The sequence below is a fragment of the Anarrhichthys ocellatus genome, unplaced genomic scaffold (genome assembly GCF_004355925.1).
Source record: "Anarrhichthys ocellatus isolate YVR2014 unplaced genomic scaffold, GSC_Weel_1.0 scaffold13, whole genome shotgun sequence".
In the NCBI taxonomy this organism is placed as follows: domain Eukaryota; kingdom Metazoa; phylum Chordata; class Actinopteri; order Perciformes; family Anarhichadidae; genus Anarrhichthys; species Anarrhichthys ocellatus.
The window spans coordinates 6,461,674-6,477,369 of record NW_022280043.1 but is presented as its reverse complement, the minus strand read 5'-3'; the positions used below and the strand labels follow the sequence as shown (position 1 = coordinate 6,477,369).

The following is a 15,696-nucleotide window of genomic DNA, read 5'->3' as shown; positions in this document are numbered from 1 at the left end:
AAACAAATGTTTTTTTTGATACACTCACCTACACACTCCCACATACAAACACACCTACACGCGGAGACAAAACACACACCCTCTTTGACAAACACAGATGCCGACACAGATGCCGCAAGCGCTCTCATAAGCAAACACAGGCAGTCAGCCACTTAATACAAACAGTCATAAAGAAAACAACAGAGCAACTCAGAGACATGGTAGCAAATATGGGGACAACAACTTACTCTAGGCACAGCAATAAAGACAAAAACAGTGCACTAAATCACAAATGTACACATAATCGCAAACATTTTGTGAAAGATTTACGCTATAAAGACAACTCAGGAAATTGTCATAATCTAGAGTAAATCCAACTTCCCACAAAATCAACACAGTTTAATATGTAAGCACGGAGGCAAAAACAAACACATGAACCCGTTCAAACAGCCCAAACACAGAGCCAACCAGAGCCATGGCTGCTGCAGTGGGTCGTACCATGAAGAACGTCATGGTGCTCCCTCCGTGGATGGTGCCATACTCGATGTTGGTCTGGTCGGCCAAGTCGTCCGGAGACTCGATGGGAACCTCCATCCTCTGGACGGTCAGGAAGGCGGCCAGGTTGGCCGTGTAGGAGGAGATGATGATCAGGGTGAACGCCCACCTGTGAAGTGGAGAGAAGGGGAGGAAACATGTGAAAAGGGTACGTAAGGAAGGGTGGTATGGATACAATTATCTATCACGGTATGTCCTTTCTGCATCACAAAATTTACATATATAATGGTGGAGTAAATTGTCTGGAAAATGTCTGGAATACAAGATATTCTATCACACTGAAAATCAGATAAAAATCTAATTTAAATCAGTCCTGCTCGTTGATTTGCGAAAAAGCCCACAACGGCCTAATGTAACCAGAGATGCTAACGGGAGCGATACCTCAGAAAAAACAATATCGCAAAAATTCCCAAATATACATTGTCTTACAGTATTTATCACAAAGCTTTAACCTTCAGGTTTCCAGGACTAACAGTTGACACTCACACCCTCAAATGCGAAGATGGGTCTTTCTTATGACCCTTCTTGTCTAAAAACTTTCTTCGAGCACATGATGTACTCACTATACTTAATAATATCCCATATCTTGCTCGACTCAGTGTAATTTGGTCGTTCTGTCTTCCTCTACCCTTTATCTCTTTAGCTCTTAGCGATTATTACTTCAGTGTGTGTGTGTGTGTGTGTGTGTGTCTCTTTCACAGTCACTCTGTTGCCACAGGAATATCGTCGGGCTACTGTAGCATTTCTGTGAACTTAGCATTTCTGTACTGTTTGCTTGGTGCTCAGGGACTATAATTTCTAGGTGATATGTAAAATGTAAATGCCGTTATCTCACGCAGAGGATGAAAAATGCAGGTTGTTGATGCAGAAATTAGTTGAACCATTGAATTCGCTTTAAAACACTTGTATAAAAGGGAACGAGCTTTTGCAAACATGGCCATTCAAAATGTCTGATTCTGTTATTTGAAATTGTAGAGCTTGGACTTCTTGTCTTAATCTGTATTTACTGCCCCTATATAATTGTTTTTATCATATAATCTTATCTACTATCCCCTTTGTCATTTAATGCTTTTCATTGTATTATATTACTATTTTATTACAACTGTATTATTGTTTTATCTTAACTGGTTCTACCATTCAGCATTCCTTTCTTTCTCATTTTGTTTAGTACTTTGTAAACCTCTGATTGTGCTCCATACAAATGCATTTTATTATTATGGCAACATGTAAATTAAATATATAACATCACATTTAACACATCTGACACAACAACCAGAATCTACAAATATGCTCATATTTTACATTTCCAGTTTTTGTGCACTGGAGGCTTCAGGTTTGATGTTTTAAACTCAGATTTAACATGAGCACAGAGAAACGTTCCCCCTACAGCAAATTAATGTGAAAACAGCTTTCTAGTGTCAAACTCTGAGCTTACACCATTCTGCACAGTAACCTAAAACACATTTTTGAGTGGAAGGGACTTTAAAGTGACACAGAAACGTAACCATTCAGTAACTTACCACACCCCGCTAACACATCTGGTGGACAGGGCTCTGGGCATTATCTCTGATCCCTGCTGCATGAAGCCTCCAATAGGGAACCACAGGCTGTTTCCTAGCGTGTACTGGTTCTCCAACATGTCCCTGCGCTCTCTCAGACACGGGTGAGGGTTGTACCACTCATAGGGGCTCAGCCTGGTGGGGAAACATAGGCAAAGTGGAATGACCTTGAGGTCTAATGCACCTCTGTCATATCATTCGAGCCACCGCCAATCGGTCATTTGATCCCTGTCAATCTGTCTGTGGGAGGATGTTTAAACTAAAAAACTATGAAATGTGTCAGGCAACTCGTGTTCAACAGGATAAATGGCGATGGAGCTGCAGACTATGGGTAGAGTGTGTGATGTAATGTATTGACCTTGCAGCCAGGAAGAGCACACAGCTGACAGCCAGGTAGGCGAGCAGCATGAAGAGCCAGACGGCTGGAGAGAAGGGATCGAGGAAGGAGAAGTAACCCGGCTTCCGACCCTGGTGCAGGGAGAAAGAAGGAGAGGAGAAAGAGAGGTGGAGAGATGGATAGAGCAACAGAGACAGACAGTGACAGACAGACGGGAAGTTAGAGAGTGTTAGAAAACAAGGTGTCATGTCTCAGCGGCCAGGGACCAGCCCCTCTGCACCACAGGAGGGCAGTGTCCTTCACTGCACACTGATAGTAAGTCTGCAGTGCTCTGATACGCTAATGCTACAATCCATAAATGCTCGGTTTCACAATGCCTGCCGCTGAAGCATACTTGGCTCAGACCCAAAACCTCATTAGCAATGTAAAGCCGCCACTGTTACCGAGTTACAGAGCACTGACTTATTGAGCAATTTAAATTACACCGATAAATTTCACTGTGGACACAGCGGATGCAGCATACTACATAAACACAAGCCTCGGCTTCAAAGATGAGATCGGCTGTTATGTAATATTCAGTCTGATTCCATAAGAATCATCAAACAAGTGAAGCCCGTCGCCTTCTGTGTGACCCTGCCAGCTTAAAAGCAGCGCAAATAAAAGAAATGAAATCCAAAACAAGATCTGTTTTGCCCCAGATGACACCCTCACCAGTTGAACTCTGTACAAGATGCTGATCCCCAGGGTCATGAAAGGCTTAGAGAAGTCGATAACTTTCTCCCTCTCTGACGTGATGGTGAAGCCTGCTACGGCCAGGTCTGCTTTCTGTAGAATTGACAAAGATAGATAGGTGGATTGATAGTAGTGGGGGCGAGAGAAAGGTAGAGGTAGTGGAGGAGAGAAAACCGACAAGTGGTCAGGCAACTGCTTAAAAATAGAAAAACACTCAACGCTGCACTGGGTAGATGAGAGAGCTCTGTTTAGAATGACTTGCCAGATGAAAAAGGAAAAGTTTTGACTACGGCACTTGAAAACACATTTGGAAAAACATATAGACGTGCACTCTCTTTCCCTCTTGCATACACACACACACATTATCCACCATCCAAATGAGGCTAATTGCAAGTAAGCACTGGGTGGCTGGTCTTTCCACCTGTATAAAACCCTGCAGGTCTCTGGTCGCTCTGCTTCCCCTCCATCTCTTCCATTAAAAGCTAATTGATGAACATGGGCTGCTAATTAGAGCTGAGTGATCAGGCAGTGGGGAGGGCATGGGGGGAGAGGAAGCGTGGAGAGCTGGGGGAGCACCAGTGTGGCAGGCCCCACACAGGGACCATAGTCTGCTAATTGAAGTATACCATATGGTAATTAAGCAGAGAGGGGCTCTCATTAGCCTGCTTCAACCACAGTGTCTGTCAGAGGCGCACTAGGCCTGGACAGGGAGGGAAAGATGGGGGACAGGAATAGAGGAGGGTTACTGCGAGGAAAGATGGTGCAGACAATTTTAGGCAACGCTACTACTCTCTTTTGGGGAATTATCAAGTCAGCTTTTGTCCTAGATAAGAGTCTTGCTCCCCTCTGAGGGCAATTTGAAATATGGGAAGTTAAAGCGGACTCGTGGTTTGGGGCTACCACGCGAGTGAGTGCGTGGGTGTGTGCGTGCATGCGTGTGTGTTCAGCCTAAGTTTCTGTTTGTAAAGACACTGGATAGAGCATTTGAGCATGTCTCTGTGTTTCTGGTTTGTTTGTGAGACAGAGAGAGACAGAGGGAGGGAGAGGGAGAGCATACTCACCCTGTTGATTAGCTCTCCGACCATGCCAGTCCAAGAGCCGTTGGGCTCTGGAGCCCCGTACAGGCCATCATCCACCAGCTTGATCTTGAAGGAGAATTTCAAGATGTCTGCCAGCTCCTTCAGCATGTCGACACAGAAGCCCTCGTACTGGTCGTTACCCTGGAAGTCCTGGTAGTTGTCTCTGCGCATCACATATGGGTTCTCCTGAACACGAGGGCAAAAGAGGGGTTTCAATCCAAGACTGAGAGTATCCTGTTTGAGCAGGGATTAGTGACTGACATGTAAGGCTCAGTGTTTCAAAAACAGGGAAATATATTGAATTGTAAAAAATGAACTGTTATGTCAATGATAGATGGTTCAAGATTTTGGGAAATTTGAGTGATGAGAAGATTAATTCTACTCTCATACTTCATACTTTTGGAGCTTGAGCAATACTTTGGACTGAAAGAATCAATTTAGACCATTCTTTTTTTTAATCTGACACTTGTGAGACCCCAAACATGATGGAAGTCCAATACTAAATTGCTGGAGAACTCCTTTAAAATACATGAAATGGCTTCCTGGATCTGTCGACCTCCAAATCTCATGCTTCATTTGCAGGTCTTACAAAAAGGGGAACTGGGTGGGAGGGAGGTCCGAGTGGGGAGTAATTACTGTGCACTCTGATATTTTCTATGGCTATTATTCTACTTTGTGAAATCGATAACAATTGATAACAAAAAGAAAATGGCTTCCAAGAGAATGCAGACTGTGTTCTCATTGATTTCCTTTATTTGTTGTCCTGTATATTTATCTATTTTGAATCCTTTTTTAAATTAAATTTTGTATTTAATTCTTTGGTAATACTTAACATCAACATTCATGCCAATAAAGCTTATGTGATGTTATATCATAGCATAATCTGTTGCAGGGGATTTACTGTATCAGGTGTTTTTACACATCTACACTGACCTTAAGATGATGGAGCACCATCATGTAAGGGATTTATTGATTTTCTGATATGACATTATTTGTATGGAAACCAAAAAGAGCCAACTTGTTCGAACATTACACACAGAACACCAGGATTTTGGCAGTTTGAATTCAGTAACTATGACAGCTACAGCGACGGCAAAATTAGCAGAAACAGACCACAACACAGCATGAGCAGCAGCACAGCCTGCGCATCAACACAAAAACAACTCTGACCTCACCAGCATGATGGACCAGCAGATAGCTGTGACCTTACCAGTATGGTGGTGACAATCAGCATCTTGTTTGCCAGCGTCTCTGAGACATTGATATCTAGACTGGTGGAGTTCATTGCCAGAGTGTTGTTGGAGTACCAGACCCCGATCTAACAGAGAAGAGAAAGCAAGAAGAAATCAATGGCTATTGTGGGATAAATAATGTACTATTAAGCTCTTACTTTACTGCAACTGTTTTACTGTTGCGGCAGGCTACACACACCATCTATAACAATCAAGTATTTCAGTGAGTGCACAAGCACTATTGGTCTATTGTATAGAGAACCTTTGCATGGTTAATATTTTACGCTTTGCCTTGATATCCATACTGCTACATACTGTATATGCATATTGATTTAATTGCCCCCATTGGAGCCATACACATACCGGCAAATAGCATGCATTGTAAAAAAAAATTTTAACAAATAAACAACACTTTACAAGCAGAGCAATGAGCTGGGAGAAAATAAAAAGCATTCTTGACCGGGAGTTTTATTGCCATGTCTATTATTTTTCCGAACACTTTTCTTAAATTGCATAAAAAAAGGTCACATATTCCCTTTTTATGGAGACAGTAAAGTCACTTATGTACATAAGTATGTGATTATGACCTAACTAGTGTGCAGGGGTGGAACCGAAGCTCACAGAGGCATTTCTTTGGGAGATGTTGTACATTTTTCAATAAGTCAGAGGAGAGGTAATGACTCCTCAGCCAGAATCACAGGTTTTCTATAACACTCTTTATCCTGCCCTGACATTTAAGAGTGGTCTTTTCTCTGTGAACCACCACTGCCTGCCTACAGTGCGGGTGCTGTTGTGCAGAGAAGAAGGCTGAGTTAAAATGTTAATTATTGCAACGTAACTCTCCTGTAGAGTTGAAGTCTAGATTTAGGAACGGTTATCAGGTGGAATTTAGCGTTAGCATGGGAGGCAGTTGGCCTATAAAAGAACCAAGCAAGACGTATTAAGGGAAGGTGAAGAGAAAGTGTTTTCTCCAGTCAATGAACCACAACGTAATTCCCTCAGACTGGATCTGCAGTGATGTGTGTACTCATGCTTCATTTAATCTCAACTTTGAAATGCTGGTGAAATGCATTTTGATCTTTATCTTCCCTCACCTTTCATTCAAATGCTCACTGGAGGAGTCTGTATTGACAGAATAATGGCAACAAAATGCTCCTAAACACCTCATTGGCTGGGTCTGCCAACATGTTACTTTGGTTCCCCGCACTGTCCAACTACCCGTAACAAATTTGTTGTGGCATATAACTTGCACATCAAAGAGATAAAATGCCCAGACTGACAGGGGAGGTCTGGTTCAGAAAAAATGGAGGAAAAGGAATTCATGTGTAGAACAAAAACTGTAAAGTGAGACGATGTCTTTTTTTAAAGAAGAAATGACAGATTATCTTACAAATTAAAAGTCAAAAGCAAGAAAACACCCTCTTTATTACTTCAATACACGCAAATGGTTTTGCTGCTACGGCCTTAATTGGTCTGATATGACTTCAGATGGAGAGTGATTTATAACTGACATTATTGAGTAGGTTTGCAAACTTGCCTCTTCACTGATTACACTATATTTTAACATTTACAATTATCCTGTAATTGCCATCGTGGAAGTTGTTCAGCAAAAGTCATACTGTCACACTTTTAACACTTGGTTGGAATCATTCATGTAGTTGTTTTTTTTAAACGACAACACAATATGATCATATTGTCACCATACAATTCCACTGAAAGGCAGTGGATCACAATATGGATTTAATTAATGCGCAGCCCTGAATGCAACTCAAACCCAAATGATTATTTGAATCGGGCATACTGCTCAAATCCTTGAAACAAACATGCACAATAACAGTGTGAAGAAACGGCAGGGCATTGCTTGGAAAAATCTTTCCAACGTAATACAATTTAAATGTTTTAGAATAGTGGTTTCAAAACATATTCAAGAGGAAAATGTCGTCATGACCACTTTGGTCTATGTCAACAGCATGACCCGATCCAGTAGAGCGCAAGTGAAAATCCCCAAAACCCCAAACCAATACAAACTAAGCCTGAACAAATCCAGTTCTATAAAAAAGAAAGAGCAAATAAAACTCCATTAAGCTTCCATACAAATAGTATATGAACAGTATTATAGATACAATAGGATGAGCAGAACAGCAGATCTATCTGCACATCCACTCTGTACTAAGCTTGAATGAATGTCATTGTTTGTAGGCAGGGGAAGAAAATAAAAAAAACACCAGTAAAATGACATTTTTGTCATGTTTTTAGATCAGAAATATCAAGTCAACATCCAACAAACAAACAACAACAAACAAACAACAACAAACAAAGCGCCTGGTACAGAGTCAGTCCAAACATCAGAAGACATTCATAAGACATAAAAAAACACTGGACTTGACACTACAGATCTGCTATCAAATTTAGCAACCGTTTGAAATTCAGTTAATGAACAAAACAAGAAGCGAATGTATTCCAGTAGCCTTCAGATGAAATGAAAGTTAACACGTATTTGCAGCTACAACATGACCCATGTCTGATGGCAGGTGACACTACAGTGTCGTCAGATGAACCGCATCAAACCAACTTCACAAAGATATTTGGCGACTATCATGGGAGCCTGCAATAGCTGACATCTGTGTTAAACAGCTCCTCCGGCATAGTGAAATCAGACGGCTGACCTGTGTCTAACCCAAAGCCTAAGGGCGGTGTGACATGCTGCACGATAACAGGTGACTCCTGACCTCTTTGTGGCCTCCTCGGTGTTTCTCCAGAATCCGCAGGGTATAGTTGGTCCTCTGACCTTTGCTGTTGAACTCCACACGCCCTGTCAGACCATCGTACTCCACCTGGCAGGCAGACGGAGAGAGTGAGATGAGAAAGCATAAAAGAGGAAGGGAAAGGAGGACAAGAAAGGATGGTGAACACTAAAAGAGAGTAGGTAGAAATATTGAGGAGACTGAAATACAGGCAATCTTCTACATAATATCATATATACAGACTTTCTACAGTGATGAGGAAGAAAGAGACGGTGAAAGACTAAAAGAAAGAAAAAGTAAGAGAGACAGAGGAAGTGTCTGAGACTGGACAAGACAAGGGTGATTAGTTTTGGATCAACGAGGAGAAAGTGAGTGACTGAGCGAGGGGCTCAGATAGAGCAGCGGAGAGAGTCAACAGCTCCCTAATAAGACTCAGGACTGCACGTCACAGCTCAGCTCTGCCTCTCCAAAACCCGGGTGCTGGCACAGTTAGCAAGATCTATGATGAATGGCACGGTGCTGAAGATGGAGCACACCATGATGTTGACTAACAAAGGCAGATGTCGGGCCGGTGGGGAGGACGCAATGAGAGATGGGGCTCAGGCTGCCTTGACAACAGGTAGTCGATGAGAGGAGCACACAGACGACCGGAGATGGGAGATGACAAAGAGTAACAAGAGACAGAGGTTACATGCAACATGAGGATGATACAGATTGTTGCTGTACTGTAGTCATTAATCAATAAGCCAATCAGAGAGTACATTAATCAACCACAGTTCTGATTAGTGATCATCTTAAGAGGCATTTTTCAAATGCTTTTCTCTGATTCATATCATTAGAATTTGAAAATCTAAGGGTTTTGGGGTGTTGGTGCGACAAGACAGGGCTGCAGTGATTATTTTCATTCTCGATTAATCTGCAATTAATCGTTTTGTCTGTAAAATACCAGAAAATACCAAATAATACCATCACACTATCTTTGAGTCCAAAGTTTTTCAAATGTGTTGTTTTATCCGACCAACAGTCCAAAACACGACGATTCAAATTACTGTCACATACAACAAAGAAAAGGAGCAACATCTTGAACTTTTAGAGTCTGTAAAAAGCAAATATATGGCAATTTGGATCATTTCAGCTCTTATTTGAAGGTGTCACCTTCATTTTAATGGGTATTTATACAATTTTTCTAACATTTCATATGAATATCACAAGCGTTGACCTCTAAAAAATTCAACCAAACTGAGACCATACTTTAAACTCATATCATATTTGTATGCATGTACATGTGTATGAGCATGTACTGTATATCAGCAGGTGATTTTATAATACTTTAAGCATTTACCATGCGCAGGTAGTTCATAAGACTGGTGCCATGTTGCCAGATCTGGGGTGAGGTGCAGCTGAGTGGCTTCACTCCAATTTCCTGACTGCGGTTCAATTCCCTTACCGCCCCCACCACCACATGCACCGCATCAAACATCAGCGCTGACGAGAGCTGTGGAAGGGGGAGAGGAAACAAGAGAGAAACGGAGGGGGAGAAAGGCAAAGGGGGAGGCATGGAAGCCCAGTGAGGAGAGACAAGTAGCCAAGGGAGAAGATGCAATGAGAGAAGATGTGCCAGCAGAGATGATTGAATGGTTAACAGGGATGGAGGGAGGGAGGGAGGGAGGGAAGAGAGAGAAAAGATGTGAGGTATGAGTAAACCAGTGGGGAGGAAACACAGATGGATACATCAATACCCATTAAGTACAAGCAAAAGACTAGCTGAATCTCTTTAACTGCTCCATGAATGAGTGTGAGGAATAAAGTAGCTTAATGTTACGTGGCGTACAAACAAAGCTTTGAAAATCCCTCTTGAATGTGCACATGCATGAGTACTCGTGTGTCCGTGAGACTGACCGCGGGGCCGGGGTATGTTAGGTCACATCCCTCCCTCCAAGAGAGGTTCAGGCTCCTGATGAACTCCAGATAGAAGGGGTGGGTGGTGTTAAACATGGAGAAACCCACAATGTTTGACTGCTCATCCACTATATCATCCAGTCTCAGGAGTGGGAAGTCCTAAAAGGAAGAGGAGGAGCATTGCAGAGAGACACAGAAAATTCAGGTGAGTGACAATGTTGACAGTGTATCAAATCTTAGCACACACGAGAAAATACTGTGCAAAGGAGAGTGCGATAAAGAAAAAGAGGAGCAACCGGGGGTGACAACGTATAAATGTCAGATGGAGAGAGAAAACGGATATAGACATCTAGAAAAATGGGACAGCAGTGATACAGGGGGAAAGAGAGGTTGATGGAATGGTAGATTTTTCACAAAGATATATACACACAAGATGTGGCATCTAAAGCACAAGAGCACGTCATGTAGAGAAGAAAATTTTTTTTTAAAAATCAGGCGCACAGCATAATGTGACACATTAATTTGAATGGTAGAAGGGGAGGTGAGTGTATCAAAGGGGCAGATGAAAAACACCGGGAGCGTAGAGAAGGTGGCGGGTGGCAGAAGAAAAGCGGCCCGTCACGTCTGTCATCAACTTCACCTCAGACCCCTTTTCCTTCAGTTTCTTTGCCATCCTCATCTGCACTCCCACATCTTTCTACAGTGCGTTCATTTCTCAGATCCCTCTCTCTCGCTCCCTCCCTCCCTCTCCCCACCCTTCATCTCCTCTCTCTTTCTGTCACCTCTCTCTCCTCCCTTTATCTTATACTTCCTCTGCCTTAGCACTTTTGCTTGCTCATAAAGGGACAGAAGAGGAAGAGCAGGAGAGAGGAACAGGTGAAAATGGAGGGCTAGAAGACAGAAGAGGGGTAGAATTGGTAAGCTCTTACCATTGTGGTGAGTATGTACTTGTAAAACGCTGATGTCATCCCCAGCTCAGACGCCTGTGGGACAAAGAGAAAGAGAGATTAAGATGACAAAATAAAAGTAGGGGCAGGTGGGATACAGAATGTGGAAAAATAAAGAATGCGGGAAGATGTAGAAAGATTGATGGAGGGAGAGAGATGGAGGGCAAAGGGGGCGAGTTATTGAGAAGCAGGGAGCAAAGAAGAGAGTTGGGGGACAAAGTAGAAGGGAATATGGCGGAGGAGAGGGAGCATACGTTAATCACAGTTTTACATCATCAGGCTAACAGTAGGACATTTCGCTGAGGGCAGACAGCCGCTCCAATGTGCCCAGTGAAAGCATCCCATACACATTCAAACTATGACTCACCGCGCTGGCTATCGGCATTACAGGCCGTACATATGAATCAGAAGAAGCCTGGGTTACATCTGCACCGCATCCCAGCAAAAGATGTTCTTTTGTCAAATATTTTCTCAAGAGCGCAACTGATTGTTGCTGGCAGACATACATACATACTGTTCCCTATGCAGCCATGGAAGGTAAACATGCATGTTAATTATGTTAAGGCAGCAAACATGCAGCCACTGAGAGAGTTGTTTTATCTTTCTGACAGATAGTAGCTCTGCACCTCCTTCATTTCCCAAATGGGTACATTGAAGAGAAAAAAGCAAATGGCACTGTGTGTACTGTATACAACCTCACATCCTGCACGTATGTGCAGCTGCGAAGAACTCAGATTGCTTAAGAACTGACCTTCTTGAGGATGAGATAGGAGACAGAAGCGTTGGCGTCAATGATGATGGTGGCCACTTTGTCGTCACGGATCTCCTTCAGAAGCGGGGTCGGGTCCAGGTTGTCATCCAGCATTCTGATTGACAGCGTCTCCCGGGAGATGAGAAAGCGGCGGACCAGTTCCTCCAATCTCAGCAGGCCTGAGGCAGAGGCAGAGCACGGATGAGCTGCATATCAACGTCTGTATCAGTAGACACAAACTCATATTTCCAAAATGTAAGCTTTGAGGGACCTGTGAAAATCTTGATTTATCCTCGGGTGGTCGTGTATTTTCATTTTGCATAGCATGATCGATGGTTTGTCTAAATCCCCAGGAAATGAAACATCATTTGATCTGGAGGCTGCAGTATGTCTGCATTCACGGTTAGAAGAATTTATTTTCATCTATTATAACCTTCACCAAGGATAGTTTGAATTCAGTCCCATATGTTTGTTTCTCAGTTAAGTAACAGTGTATCTGCCTTTACACACCGTGGGCATGACGAAAAAATGACTCAAAAAAGGCAGCACACCTTTTCGCTGCACAGGAAGTATTCATGACAAAAACAGTTTAAAAAATGCATTGACGTGCAAAATAATCGCACGAAGAAGAAGAAAAAAAACACTGGTGTGTAAAAGGCCTTTGAGCCTTTGGTGGAGTTTTCTTACGCTGTAGAAAACTCCACCATGTGGCCATTTATAAAGCACTTTACATTTTGTTTTAACACCTGAACAGTAAAGAGACAGTGTTCGTCTGGATTCTTTGACGATACATGATTCTTTCAGGCTACATCCATTTACACATCTTCATCACTCCTCCTACAGACACACTGATGAAAGCAAAGGTACAGATACATGTTGGTGTGACTTTAATGGGTACAGACCAATACTTGAATTGTAATTTGTGTCTGGTAGGTTTTTTTCCTCAAACTTTTGAGCAGAAGTTGAACTACTTGACACAAGACGTCTCCTGCTTCAGTCCACTCAGTGTAAGTTGCATATTGGAATATGACTGCCTTTTAAACTACATTTGATGTCACAAAAGCTTTCCTGTAGGTCAACATTTTACTTGGTTTGACATAAACATATGTCAATACATTTAAATGCAGTGTGTAAATACAACAAGATAATAAATGTACATATGAAGCCCTGGTGTTACATCAAAATCCGATGACATTTTAGTCGTATGGCGCCACACCAACATGACAAAATATAACTATAACTCAGTGTTTAGGAGTCTGACTCAACTGAAATTCATCTTTGTACAAAGCCCTAATATTCCCAGAGAGGTTTGAGGTATCCTCCAAAATTGATGGAGGCCATCAGCCAATCAGTATGACAAATTTCTAAACATGTTCTATTAATAGAATAATAAATCTGGAGAGTTGTTCAGCCTTGGCAGAGGTATGCGTTCTTTGAGTGCTTTGTAATTCACTCTGTTGTCCCATCCATCAAGCAGTGCTTTTCAATTCTTTGAGTGATGCACTATGAGCAAAATAGTATGTGTTCAAAAAACTGATCCTTAAAAGAATATTGGAAAAAACCGGAGACTCAAGGAGTAGAAAAGATGCACAGAAATAGCAGCAGAAAGATGGAAACACAGTATTTGAGACGATTCACACACAAGCAAATTCCTCTCCAAAACGAGTATGACTCACTTGACATTGTGTGTGGAATGAGCCTTTACCATGAAGTCTACTCTGATGTTTCCTAATTGTAATTCCATAGTAAAGCACCCCTAGCTATGTAAATAAGTGGTGGGGCAGGCATCTGGGGGACAGAGGGGAAGGGGAGAGGGAGGAGAGGAGGAGGGGAGAGGTAGCGCACAGAGCCCTTCAGCAGGAGAAAGCCTCTGTAAGCAGTGGGGTAATCACTGAACCAGGCCAAAACTTTAATTAGTTTGAAGAAGGAGGGGAAAAAATCAATGTACTTTACAGCTTCTTCTCCTCCTCTCTCCCACTTTCACACATTCTCTCTCACACACATAAGCTCTAACCTCTCTATCTCTCTCGTCTTAGCCCTGTGCTCTAGTTACCTCACTCTGTCTTTATCCATCTTGCTCTTACGCCGCCACCATCTCCTCCTCCTTGTGCTCGGTCTCTCCCTCTCGCTGTCCTTAACCTCATCCATCTCATAAAAACTGCATAATGGAATTAGGCTCAGATAGCACGTTGTGACCCAGGCATAGAGAACGATATGTCGGAAAGGACCCAGAATCTCTGACTCGCTGTCATCTAACAGAATATCTATTCTACTTCCCCGGGCTAAAGAGGGAATAATGTAAATAATGCAGTCGACATGGTGTTGCAAAAAATGCGTGCATGGCGTCGATGAAATGTGTGACTTCACATGTTACTCGCGTCACTGACAAGAAAGAGAGAATGTCTGCTTCACTTGAACACACTACTCTACACCGGGGTAAACAAGATGAATAAAACAAGTGGGCTGGTGGTAAACATTGTCTGATGTTGAACCTCTGCAGCGCCTCTACACACAATCGTACGAGTACCCCGAAAAAACCTCACTCACACGCACAGGACGCTCAATACACACACGTGCACTCAAACACACGCACGCGTATGGACAAAGTGAACCAAGCACTCAAAAATATATATATCACACACACACACACAGAGACACACGTATCGTGCCGCACACACCCACACGGTCGTTCACAGTGTGGAACAAGCCTGTTGAGTGGCAGTTAGCACCTATCCTGCAGCCATGGCAACCAGCTCCATGGCGATAGATAGCACGGCCAAGTGGGTCAGAGTCTGCGAGTGTGATAACCTTGTAAAGATCACCTTCAAGCTATAACACACGCACGCCTCCTCGTCTCTCCACCGGTACAAGCTGCATCTTTTGACCCGGACAGTAACTGTGATGCTATGTGTTGCCTCTAGAGACAGACAGGACTCTTATATCTACACATGATCAAAAGGAGAAATCTGATGCCATTTCAAAGCTCTTTTTGTGCGATGAAATGACAAGTCCACAAGGAATTCAGCTTACTTTCTGGAAAGCACGAGACAGCTGGCTACCTGCTGGGGAGATAATGAAAGCATCTCAATGACTGAATCTATTTTTCATAATGTCACAGCTCTTTGTTTGTCAAAATCCGCCCTTTTCCCTTTGCCACGAGTGGTGTTCACAGACTTCAATGGTGCCACTTATTCTTTATGTAATTGCCCTTCAGTTCTTGCACGGTTCAACTTGGCTGGTGTCAGTAGTCAACAGCTGCACAACAGCTCAGTATCACTGGCAAGAAAAGTTAGGCGACCATCCAGTGGGAAAAAAATAGGATTTTGCCACCTCCGACAACACATAGTGTATTATTTCATCTATTCACAAAAGTTTAGTTTGAATACTACAGCCAACATCCGACCAAGCCCTTTAATTCCTGCGACTCTCGATGGGGCATTGCATAATAAATCAATAACGCACTCTTTCAAAATGAAAATAAAAAGTGCTAGTGACTAAGCCCTGAATCCCCTGTGATTTATAAAGCTCCCAGAGTGCCTGGCAAGTTAAATCCAATGTGCCTTAAGTTCTTCCAATGCGGGAAAGTATTTCAAACACTAATATTTATTAAATTGGTTTGGCCTAAAACCCTTTTGAGGTGGATAAGAGACGGTGTGCAAGAGTGCATGAGTAGAGAAAAGAGAAAAGGAGGCTGCAGCAGAAGCCATGTTCTGATCTCTGACAACAGACAGAACTTTATGACCAGACTGTCAAAATGAGTGTCCAACAGTGCAAAACAGTCATATCTGCCCAAGCAGTGTGATTGTGCCAACACTCCCACAGACAGACACACACACACACACACACACACACACACACACACACACACACACACACACACAC

At 42.7% G+C, this 15,696-nt stretch overlaps 1 protein-coding gene across 5 annotated transcripts in view; it reads right to left on the bottom strand.

Annotated features, from left to right (window-relative positions):
* The window catches only part of grik5 (glutamate receptor, ionotropic, kainate 5), a 72,856-nt gene that overhangs the window by 13,691 nt on the left and 43,469 nt on the right, over positions 1-15,696 (bottom strand). For all 5 annotated transcript variants that reach the window (XM_031853529.1, XM_031853528.1, XM_031853530.1 and 2 more), the window contains 11 exons: positions 11,815-11,993; positions 11,046-11,099; positions 10,117-10,275; positions 9,560-9,712; positions 8,203-8,307; positions 5,452-5,559; positions 4,224-4,427; positions 3,142-3,255; positions 2,452-2,561; positions 2,055-2,228; positions 478-643 (listed from right to left, as the gene is read on the bottom strand). In XM_031853529.1, coding sequence (XP_031709389.1) covers positions 478-643; positions 2,055-2,228; positions 2,452-2,561; positions 3,142-3,255; positions 4,224-4,427; positions 5,452-5,559; positions 8,203-8,307; positions 9,560-9,712; positions 10,117-10,275; positions 11,046-11,099; positions 11,815-11,993 — 1,526 coding nt within the window. The remainder of the gene's footprint in view (positions 1-477; positions 644-2,054; positions 2,229-2,451; positions 2,562-3,141; positions 3,256-4,223; positions 4,428-5,451; positions 5,560-8,202; positions 8,308-9,559; positions 9,713-10,116; positions 10,276-11,045; positions 11,100-11,814; positions 11,994-15,696) is intronic.